Here is a 12,202-nt window from a genome sequence, read left to right as displayed (position 1 = left end):
ACTGTCGGTTACAAGTTATGATGTTCTTTGTAGTAAAGTATTGTTTTTTATACTGCTTAATGTCAGGATCAAAACGAATTGCCACATTAATCTTTCATACATCACGTCATACTTTCCCCTCTCCTCAGAACTGTCCAAAGCCTTAGACCATGGTCAGTTTTTGTCCTAGAGATCTACCTACTGCAGGGTTTAGTTGCAACCCAGCCATTTTATCGTATGAACATCTGGATAGCAAAGCTAGGTGTGTTTAGCTTTCCAGTAATGGACTTGTGCAACCTAAATTAAGTTTTCAGCCGGGCCCTCAGGACCCCTCAGCCACTCTGCATTTCATTCCTAGCGCAACTGAACAAGAGTGTCATTTCGGTGGCCATGGGGACTGGGTTGTGAATCTCTGACCAAACCCATTATTATTTATTTAAGAAAAACAATTAACAATATATTTGGATTCAATTGTAGGTTGGCAAGTCTGACTGAGCTAATTAATGTGACTCAGAAATATCCTTGCAACTAGAACAGAACAAAAGAGATGCTTAGAGAAAGGGACTTGAATAACTACTTTGCCTTTGTCCAAACTCAGATTTTGGAAAATTTTATGTTTCCTTGTTCTATTTCATTGTTGGAGATTTTATGGCTTTTTAAATAAAATATTAGCTACCACATTGTTTTCTGTCCTGATGGCAACAGAATTACATATAATAAGACCTTGTTCAAAATGCTTTAATAGTAGTTTGAGAAGAGGATAAGAAGTCATAAAGTAGAATTCATCCTTCATCCTATTCTTCAGCATGGAACTTTACTTTCTTAGGCCTCCGCTTCATTTTGCATTCTTTAAGAAAAAGAGATTTTGTGAAATGGAAAATTCAATCTGTGATTCTTATCCACATTTGCTTTTGCTAAATGTCATGACCAACATCACACAGCTGTTAACTTGTGTGTTTATATGAAGGTCATATTGTGTTGTTTTTCATCTTGTACATACGTTTGTAACTCAGTCTAACTTTTGCGCTTTACGTGTGTGCATGTAGTGGCGTCTAATGTAACTAACTGTTTAGGGTGTTGAAAAGATGGGTCTATCTCAGTATCATTCCTCATGGAATATAATGATGGTGTATCCTAAAAAACAATCACATATTCCCATTGTTTGGTCTGTTTTATCATGTGCTGGTTGTTTATGTTACTGTTTTTTGATGTGAACTTTTACATTTTCTATGGATTCCACTGATGCAACTTATTTGACTAAGTTGTATTTTTTTCTTCTGCGGAATTGAATGTACCAAATGATAGACATATTGGAAGAAAGGTTACATGGGTTATCTTTTGTGAATGTAGTAAATGGATAAGTCCTCTAGAGGCCACTATACTCTTCACAATCAAGTCAACACTGTTTAGTTAGAGGTAGATTGTAAACATATCTATCTGGTTTATAATTGTTATGAATTTACAGTTGGCACTTCAGTACATGGGAGATTAAATGCCCTACTTTTTTCAGGCATGTTGTCTCTACTGTTTATTACAGAACAATCCACTTGGTTTGTGTATGGGTATTGTCTACTACCTTCCTGAAACTTAATCTGTTAGCTCATCAACAGAAGCTGTTATCTGACCTGTTCTGAGAGGTACAGGAACATTAGTAACATTAAGGCCATTTTTAGTATTTGAATGAACTCCATTCTGGAATGCATTCATCTGGAGTATTCCAAATGGCAATGTGTATGAGTCTGTCTGTGTGAATGTGTTCCCTGGCTTGTTTCCAGCGCTCTCCTTCCAGGTGACTCAGGGAGTCTCATTTCAGTGTGTGTGTCCATGTTCCTGTTCTCAGATTCTGGCAGTGAATAGGTGCAACTATATGGGCTGAGGCAGCTTTGGCACTACCTGAAGTATACTGAACTGTGGGGGAGTGGGGCGTTGGATTCCCCTGACTCATGCATAAAATATAGAGATGAGGTATCACAAACAGTGCAGAGGAGACGAGAGACACAGACACAGCCAATATCACAACAAAAAGAGCTGGATCGGACACTCAGCCGAGGACCTCCAGGACCCACAAGGGGTCCAGCTCTCACCTTGGAGATGAGCTCACATCTAGGGGAAAAAAGGACGTGTTTGGGGTGACGTTACTAGATGAGTTACAGTGGGCACACCTTGGCACAAGGCCATGGAACTGCCTCGACGGCTACACTGGATCCGCCACCAGCCCTGGAAGACCCGGGCCCATCACAGGCAGTTCAACAGTGAGTGTAATGTCTATGAGAAGAGCTGAATATTAAGCCTTGAGATTTTTCTCCATTTGCATTCCATTCATTCCTCTATTCTTTGTATAATGAAGAGAAGAAGGAGGTTGATGGTCATCTAGAGTGGGGCCCTTCTTCTCCACTAGTCCTGCTGTGACAGGGACTCATTTCTGTGACGGTGGCCTTTTTATGACTTTCAATGGGAGATCACTTGAATAGCTGATATAGCACAATTATGCAACATTACCATTGTTTGAGTGTTTATACTTTATACGTAGAGCACATCTTTGTATAAAATGTCTATTTCAGCTACCTGTCATGTTTTAAGGATTATTTTCTTCAAAAACGCACTATATTATTTTTATTGTGTACATGGCATATATTCAATGATCAGAGTGAAGTGGTTCAGAGTAGGGTAGTGGTGATTTACTTACACTTTATGTCCTTTTCTATGGGGCAGTAAACTGCACAAGTGTCTGAGATCAGGTGGTGTTCACACTCCAACTCATACTGGGTGCTGATTGGCTCTCAGACAGCTTTTCTGATTGGTGATTTGATGAGACTGATGATGGGATAATGGCATGTATTCCACACTTCTTTACATCTCACAGTCATAGAACCTCTTGGCAAATCTAAGGCCAATCCAAGTCAGTGCAAGAAGTTATACCATCAGCAAAAGCAATGTGATATTCATCTGGACTACACTGTTATATCCTGTTGTGAAAGAAGTGTTCTCTATGCCCCAGTGCTTTTCCTGTTGCACAAGTTACACAAGCAGAAACAAGGCCATGGAGTGTACAGTTTACAACAGGATAAAGTGCTAGACCAACTCCCTTAATGACTTTGCTGAGTTTCATAATGATGGCAGTTATCAGTTTTGCAGAGGTGATACAGTGAAAGTTTAATTGGAACATATGTGCTATATTGGGCCGAATCCAATTTAACAGGCTAGATTACTTCTGTTCTCTGTTCACTTTTTGAGTCTACTGATCAGTTCCTGCATCAGGCCAGGTGTAGTCCCCCAAGCTACTTTAAACAAGATTACAAGATGTGTGTTGGCAGGAACCCTGGAATTAGCTCCCAAGTTTTCATTTCTTTCTTCACTGTATTAAAACAGTCCTAAACATGATGGTAAGTCTTAAGTACTGATGGTCTGACAGAAGTAAGGCCAGCTGTAGCAGGCCAGTATTATGTCAGCAGAAGTCTACCCAGATGAAGCTGACATGCAGAAGCTCTTGTTTTGAGATCCTGAATCCAGGCTCACCGGTAGTCAGCAGTGAAAAAAGGCTTGATGATGTACTTATGCATATGTGGGTGAGAGAAAGCTAATCTGTTGGCCAGGGTAAACGTGGCACCAGAGCATGACTTGGTACCAGATATGTGAGCCCTAAAGCAAAAGAGCTCTTTCAGGTGTTTCTCATTCCTTCAGCACATGTTTTATGTATATGTAAAGTGGGCAAAGGTTGATCTTTTGAAACTATTTTGTCTCACAGGATGGTGAGTATGTAAGAGACTTGAGCTTCTTGTACAGGTTTTTGCTGAGCCTATAATGTGTGCTGTTTTTGTACTGTATATTGTAGGGCAGAGTTCACCGTACAGCATGTGCCTGTCTAAACATATCTTGCACCCTTTGAATAGTGGCTGATCCATTACAAAACTGTTGTACACACACACAAAGTATTTATGCTTCTTTTTCACCTTAATTGTGAGATCTGTGTGTGGACTGTGACCCAAGATAATATGAATTAAATTCCACACCTCCTGTATTAAAATAAATGATTTGGAATACCAGTAATACCAGCATTACACACGCACACACACAGCCCCCATCTGAAATGGCCATGAGTGCTTAGGAGGCTTATTTAATTTCAAAGCCATCTTTCATCTCAGTGGCAAGCGGATCAGGGTCATCTCCCACTCAGGTGTACTGGAGATAGAGTGTTTTTTTAACCAGGCAGACAAAAAGCATGGACATGCTGGGGCTTAGGCCTTATCCCCCCTACATACAGGAAGCTTTCAGGAGATGGAGGGCGTGTAGAGCCCAGAGCTCCCCCACCTCTACTGGGGTCTGCTGATCAGCTGCTCTGCTTCTTAATAGGCACCCTCACACAGGGCGTCGTTTGCCATTGACGAAAAGAGCAGGGGGTGAAGACATGATTATGAAAGAGGTTTTCCAGACCTCAGCTGTTAGTGTGACTCAGAGACTCGTGCCCAAACATAAGTTGAGAGTGGCTTTGCTCTGTGGTGTCAGGAAAAGTGCTGAGGCTTAAGCTTTGATCTTCACTTGGCTCCCAAGTGCAGGCTGAGAGATAAAGGTGCAGTGCTGATCACAGAGCAGAGAGCATGAAAGGCCTTTGTGCTTCCAGCCCTCCAACAAGGCTCCTGAGGACATCCTCAAAGAAATGCCTAATCACAGTGATTTGTTAGATATGCTTGACATGGATTTCCTCATTGACTGACCTCGTAGAGCGAGTCACTTTGAAAGGGTTTCATTAGAATAGAATTAGAGCAGGCTCATCATTGTAGCTTCTGCCAGTTTCAGTCGGTCTGCTTTCCAGCTCCACTAGAAAGAAAGTAATAATCACTTAATAATTAGTTGGTTTGTGCGCCCCAATTTAGTCATCCAACATCATATTTATTTATTCCATTTGCAATGAGACAAAGGCACAAAGGAGGGTATTGGAGTCCTGGAATAGTCCCGCTCAACTCTATGATAGCCAGGCACTTTCCCGTGAAGACTGACAGGCAAGGAGTTCTGTTCTTAGCTCGTATTGCACCGCGTCTGTCTGCAATCAGCCAGCAACTCATTAGAGTGCCAGTCGTCGTCTCGACAGCATTGCCGTTAAAAACAGTGGAGAGGCTTCAGCTGTCCACCCACGGGCGCTGCCAGTACCACCACAAGCAACATGAACATTAACCACAATTCTAACATATGAACCCAAACAGAACATAAAACTTTATTTTTAATCAGAATTATGATCTTTTTTATGTTGTTATTTAAGATTAATATGTTCAAATTGTATTAATTTATTTACTTGCTTTTTTATAGGTGGCATGCCAGTGCTTTCGTTGTCGTCGTCGTCGTTATTGTTCCCGGAATTGACCACTAGGGGGCTTCACTGCAGTTCTTAATCAGAGAGCTCCTAGACACACTGATCTTCCCATGCTTCAGACATCCTGTTGGTTTGACAGGCTGTGTAAAGAAGCAGTATAGAATTTCTTACATTCTAGTTGCCTTGCTGTTGGCCATATAGCTATCCATTGTGCATTGGGGTTGGACCTTCACAGTATAAAAACAGCAGGTATCACTCTAACATAACCAGCATTTTAGTTCAGAACTTTTCTACTCATCTGGTTAAAAGCGAAGCCATCCTAGGACCACAGGTCTTTTTTAGAGAATATAAAGTGAAGATGCTTTAAGTTCTTAATGAAATAGATAATTTATCAAAGAAAAGTGTTACATGTGGTGTGGACTTGATTATGTTATTCATTCATTCATTCATTCATTCATTCATTCATTCATTCATGTGTTTCATTTAAAAGCCAGTACAACAGTTGAAAGCAAATACATATTACAATTTGTGAAACTACTTGTGTGATGTTAAAAGTGTCAATTTTTTAAAAAGTGTTTACAAAGGATGGATTGCATTTGATATGCTTCAGGGAAACCAAAAGAGAAATGAGGAAAGTGTTTGCAACATTTGGTATTTAAAAGATTTGTTTCCTTTCTCATGGTCTCTCTAGGGCCTCAAAAGTGACACACCCTGTGGGTTTTTACATTTGGTTGATAAAATCAGAATCACTCCTCTAAACCAAACCTTCAGACCCTAGCTCATACAATTTACTCTGGTCACATGTGTAATTTCAAAATAGTTGTTATGAAATTTGCTCAGAGAATAATTCATATACACCCAAAGGATCTCACTGACCACAGATTTAAGCCAGTAAGATGGCTCTGGATTTGAGTTTTTTTGGGATGTGCACTCCAATGAAATTCTGGTTTTCATATTAATATTTCATATTTTATGGCAGGATCTCTGGGGAGAGCTGCATAATATTTAAATTCTTTATTTCATTGGTCACTTTGACCAATGCATTCTAGAATAGATTTGGGGTTGCAAGGCTTATAAATTGCATATATGCCATGTTTGAGTGTAATGTCACTTCTCTTTTGCTCTCTCTGTCTTTGTCTCTCTCTTTCATTCTCACTCTCTTTGTCTATTTATTGCCTTAACCTTATTTGCCAGGGAATCTGCAGGCAGAACATCTTTTCACTCCATGGCAACATGCCTCTCCTGTCCTTAGGCAGAGCCGAAAGCTTGCATTTCTTCTTCTTCTTCTTCTTCTTCTTCTTCTTCTTCTTCTCTCTCTCTCTCTCTCTCTCTCTCTCTCTCTCTCTCTCTCACACTTTCTCTCCTTCCACTCTCCTCCCTCTCATTCACAGCATCAGGGAAAGTAAAGAGCTGCTGTGTGCTGTGATTCACCCTCACTCCCTCGCTCTTGGTTGTGCAATCCGCTTCTCTGTGCTGTTCTATCCCCCTCTCTCACCAGAGCCATAATGTGGCAGCACCATTATTACAAGATTATCATTATGGAAGTCCAAGGCTGTGCAGTTCTCCAGGTAAATGCTTCATTCAGACTTTGCAGCTGCAGGCGAGGGCTGCTTTCAACTGTGTGATTCCAACATGAGCAGAAAAGCAGATTGCTTTCATTTAAGACATACAGCAGAGCATACAATGGTGTATGCCAAAGAAAGCATCATCTTTTACTGCTCAGGTAGGTAAATGCTATCAATGTCAGAGGATCATCATGTTGTTGAATATTTCCATTGTAGTCATTAACGGGATGGCCCTGCTCTTCTCTGTTGAATGAAAAGGAGATGAAAACATATCTGGCTCTGTTTTAGATCTGAGAACAGATGGAATCATGATTGAGTCATGGCATTACAATGATTCTAACTCAGCATCAGCCTGCAGGCAATGCTGCAATAGTATCTCTCCATAAATCATGAGGATAGAGAGTAATAAACCAAAATAGCAATTTTACAGAACCAACACAAAATAATGTAGATTAGTGCAAAAAGTGCTATAGTATTTATTACTGTCATACAGTAATACTGTGTGATCATGAAGCACATCTCCTTATACTTTGTATCATTTCATAGCCACATTTCTGCTGATGTCCTGTTCAGACACATGGTCAACCTCACTTATGAGGTGATGTGTCTGAGGCTTCTAAGAGGGGTAAGAGGCTTCTGAGAACTCACTGGTCCACGGCAATGAGATTTGGCATGTCATTTCTATTGATGGAGGATACTATAGTGTTCCCTGGATGTTTTGAAGGCAGGATGCATGTGGGTCTATTGGGGAATGCCAAGCTGCCTGGGGTGGCTGTGCTGAATGAGTTGGGGGTGGGAGCTACGGCAGGCATCCTGGGAAGGCCCATTCTCATGCAGATGGACCGGAAAAGAGCCCCTTGTCTGAGGTTCTGGAACTCCATGTGAGAATGGCTCATGTCAAGCTCAAACAGAACGTCCCCAAAGAAATGGGGAGCCTGTGAGCAGACCATTCTCAGCATACTTTAGCATAAACTTAGACTAAGAACATGAGAGAGTAAACTTGGCCCACGGTACCTAAATGAAGATTTACATATTTTTTAATCTATACTTTTTTAATCTATACGTTTGTAGCCACTCCACTGATGCAATTGCTTGTTTACTGAAAGGAAAACTCTTATTCTCTCTGTGTAACTATTCTTCTCTTTCTTTCTCCCTTGCTACATCTCAGTCTCTCTTTACCCACCCCATACACACACACACACACACACACACACACACACACACACACACACACACACACACACAATCTCTCTCTCACTCGGTTTCTTATACACACCCACAGAAACTCCAAATACCATACACAATGTTCCCTTAACACCACCCTCATGAGGCAATGGTTCAATGAGGCAGAGAGGGGATTGTCTAGTGTCAGGAAACTACTGGGGCATAATGCTGTCCTACAATCATTACTGCCATTGGGATATCCTTATGGGGTTTTTCACCAGCCTGCAGCACAGTTCCTCTGCCCTGTTACCAAAGCTTACCCAGTGTGCCACACACCGCTGAGTGCACGCAGGAAATGGACTAAGTTTGAACTTTTAGCAACACTGAGCCACACCCTATTCCTAACCAATTTGCAAATGTATAGCAAGACTTTCCTGTACTTCCCTCTCTCTGTTGCATACTCTACTTCTCTTTTCTCTGGTCACCTGCTGATATTATGGACCCACCCAGTGCCTGCAGAAAAAACTCTGTGTGTATGTGTGTGTTTGCTTGATATCTACTTCAAATTGAAATAAATGTTTTAATATGCACTACACTATTAAGAGACATACAAAAACCTTAAATCTTTACTTGACAGTAAAATTAATTCATTTAAACAGTGATTTTAGTAAATAAAAAAAAAACATTTGTAACTGTCTGCATATAAATAATCCTTGATTACTCTATATATCTGTTATGGACCCTAATAAGTGGTGTGAAAACCAGCTGAAAGCAGACTAAAAGCTGACTGTTTCAGTGTGCTGTGTATTATCTGTGCTCCTTCACACTGACAGCTGCTTGTTACATTGTGGCCTTTTGTCCCCTCACAACTAACAGATGCAACAGAAGACAAAAACAAGGAAACACACAGATGCACATAATAACATAGCATCTAGAATTCCTTCGACTTTCTAAGCAGAATTATATTCTTTTCATATTCTTTTACAAATTGATTTTGGTGAAAATATACACCACTCATAAGTGGCGTAATATGAATAGACTACCGTTGCCTTTTAAGGAGTATCCAAGAAGCATATGTAATTTCACAACATATCATGGCAAATCTTATACCAGTTAAATCTTGAATTATGCCAAATCTTATTCCAAGCCAGCCAGAGATTTATCACTGTGCCCTTGTTATTGTTTCCCTGGCAACACAGTACAATTTGAAATTTTCACACTGCACATGATTATCTTCTACTGTTTGTACAAAGAGTCTGAGTGTGGGAGTTGTAGTGGTGGTGGTGGTGTGAGGGATGTTGGAGATGGAGGTGGTATGCCAAACTGGATGTATTTCTGCATCCATGGGTCATTGCTGATCTGAATGCTTGCTCTTCCTCAGGCTCCACTGTCATGTATGCCCATGGCCACTGAAGCATTGTGTATGTGGGACTGGACATGACAGCTCTGCTACAAAAGCAGAACAGGAAGCTGCCTTTGTCATGAGTCATCTCCTGTCTGCTTCCTTCCCTGTTCTGATGCTCCAGCGACGTCTCCGTCCCATTGAAAGGCAAGCCATCGAGGTCCTGTTTATGAGCACTACTACAACATCCAGAACTGGCCAGGCAGTGCGGTCGTGGCTGGAACACTGACTGGCATTGTTGCAGTGTGCTGAATGTAGGACTCTGAAGGCCTCATTGTGTGAAGCTCCATTGTCACAGAGAGCCAGGGCAGACAGTGCCAATAAGTAGTCCAGGGAGTGCTGCAGAGAATACAAGTGTGTTTGTTTGTTTGGTCAGTGAGAGGTGGAGGGAGGGCCCTCTGTGGGTGAATAAGTTGTGCACATTTGACAGAGGGAAGCAGGTCCCTCGGGGAGTAGCATGCTTTGTTGTAAGGCCTGATGGCTGAGAGTGGATAGATAATGGGACCTGAGAAGTCTGTAGTATTTATGTGAAGAAAGGTTTTTTGAAGTCTTTCTCTTATCACCTGCTGTGCAAGGCGTTTTCTGTTTGAATTTTAGGTCAGAGGTGAGCCTTGTTCTGCCCCAGGTGTACCTGTTCATAAAGGTTCATATGCTTTTGATGCTGATTCTAAGATGCAGTACATTGCTAGTATTTATTCGGGACATGTTGGTGTGGGTGGGGTGTGTTGGCCATGGCAAGTGTGTGTGTTGTGTGTGTGTGTTTATGTGTATGTGTGTTATTTACTATGAGTAATAGTTTGCATAATTAGCACTTTCTGAAACACAAGGGACAGCAGAGAAACTCATGTTCTATTTTACATTTATTATGAGAAAAAAATAAATTTTTAATAAACTCAAACATGGAAATTGCCTTCACTTGGCCTTTGACCAGCAAAGGTTGTTGTTTCTCAGACTGCAGTTAGAAATAAATGACCAAAATACACACTACATATGCAACAGAGCTAAGTGCTGACTGCACATTTCAAACAGATCCTCTCACATCTCTTTTGCATCCAGCATCTATTAGCAAGTACAGTGAACTCTGTATAGTATGGGTGCTCTTTTATCTGCAAACATGGGTTACTCATGGCTGTTGTAGATTTCCAGTTACACTCTATTCCTTGATTATTTATGCGCATAGGCCTGAGAGGCTCCTCCCAGCTACTACAGACCAAAACTAAGAGCCAGACTGCCCATAACTACACTATGTATACATGTGCTCAGTCCAATAATCTGGACTCTAGTCTACTGGAGTTGGTATATTACATATACTGGATGTTGGTATATTACACTTGCTGTATACCGAGTGGGAGTTATTAAACCTTCCATAAAAACATTGTTGCATTCTGACTCTATTTTTGTTCCACTATTTCGAGTATATGGTCTGTGAGTCCTGCGGTGCATAATCACAGTTATATGGCTTTGGTTATCTGAACTGGCTCCTCCGTTAATGAGATTGCTGTTGGGTCTGTTCCACAGGGGTTAATGGGACATGCACAAAAATTGAAGAGGAAGAAGAGAGTGAGTTAAATCAAACCACTGCAACCTAGTTACTATTTCAGCTTGTCTCCATGGGCAAACATACGTCATTTTGTGCTACGTTTCAATTCAGTGGGACATTGACTAGTACCCTCCATACGCTGGAATGAGCAGAAAGTTAAGAAGTGAACTTCTGCAGTGAGTACTTTTAATAGGTTCTTTATAGATAGTTAAAGTTTCACTGCCATCGAATGTTTTCAGATATGCCCCAAGCACATTAGACCATCACTGGCTAAATGTATGGAGCTGACACACAATAATGCAGCCTGGACAGGAACAAAACAGTGGTGTGATCAAACACAGGACACCCAATCCTTGCTGATGCAGAACATGCTAATTTAGTTTTAATCACCAGGGTGTGTCATTCTCATTGTCCTTCATCCTGCCTTGCAATTGTTATGCCACTTTCAGCACATAGACAACACGCAACACACACTCATTCACACACACTCTAACATTTGCTCTCTGCACAGCAGATTATGAAATCATCCTGCTGATGAAAGCTGACCCAGGCAGTGTGGGCTCTGTCTTTCTCTCTCAGATACACTCACACTTGCACTTGCAGTGAGCTGAAGCTCATCACCCAAGGACGAAATCTTAAACCCGGCAAAGTTCCTCGCTCAGGAAGGCAGCTCGGAAGAAAAGAGAGGGGAAAGAAAGAATGGCCTCACCCCACCTGGTGGACATCAATCAATTAATGTATGAAGAAGCAGAGGATGTCTTCTATGATGGTAGGGTGGTCCGGGGACTGGGAACTGTGGGCCGTTGGAGCCAATTTGGGGGGTCAAACAAAACCTTGCAGAATGAACAAGCCTATCTAAGAGATATAGCACTCTGCTAAGGCTGCCAAACAAAAATGAGATTAGTTTTAGATGAGTCTACTTACTGAAAGGTATGTCATGGGAAGTATAGATACTTTTCATATATACAGGAGCTTTTATGCTGCTTGTTGCATTGGTTTTTCGTATTTGGTCAGCCGCACATGCAGACTGTGTTGTGTGGGTGTTCTTGTGTAACTCCCAACTGCCTAAAAACAAGCAAGTGTGCACTAATGGATGCTACATGATATTATTTGTATTGTGAGTATTTCTTTTAGCCATAATTGCAATCAGCAAGAACTCTTTATAATAAATCAAATTGGAGGCTAGTTTTGTCACCCATATCAGGAAATATACTGCGTGGTACTAACAGTTGTAGACTAAATATTAT

The 12,202-nt window shown here is 41.2% G+C and overlaps 1 protein-coding gene across 4 annotated transcripts in view; it reads left to right on the top strand.

Annotated features, from left to right (window-relative positions):
• Positions 1 to 1,976: 1,976 nt before the first annotated feature.
• ripor2 (RHO family interacting cell polarization regulator 2) overlaps positions 1,977 to 12,202 on the top strand; it is a 43,103-nt gene continuing 32,877 nt past the window's right edge. The window contains exon 1 of one of the 4 annotated variants that reach the window (XM_081702284.1): positions 1,977 to 2,231. In XM_081702284.1, the coding sequence (XP_081558410.1) occupies positions 2,156 to 2,231 (76 nt within the window). In that variant the 5' untranslated portion in view covers positions 1,977 to 2,155. Of the gene's footprint in view, positions 2,232 to 11,456; positions 11,725 to 12,202 lie in introns of those variants that run through there. The other 3 variants (XM_081702255.1, XM_081702277.1, XM_027006378.3) reach the window with 3 other exon arrangements.

The sequence above is a fragment of the Electrophorus electricus genome, chromosome 2 (genome assembly GCF_041902795.1).
Source record: "Electrophorus electricus isolate QZ-2024a chromosome 2, ASM4190279v1, whole genome shotgun sequence".
Taxonomy (NCBI): domain Eukaryota; kingdom Metazoa; phylum Chordata; class Actinopteri; order Gymnotiformes; family Gymnotidae; genus Electrophorus; species Electrophorus electricus.
Note: the sequence above shows the minus strand (reverse complement) of the source record. Positions and strands in the feature narration are given on the sequence as shown.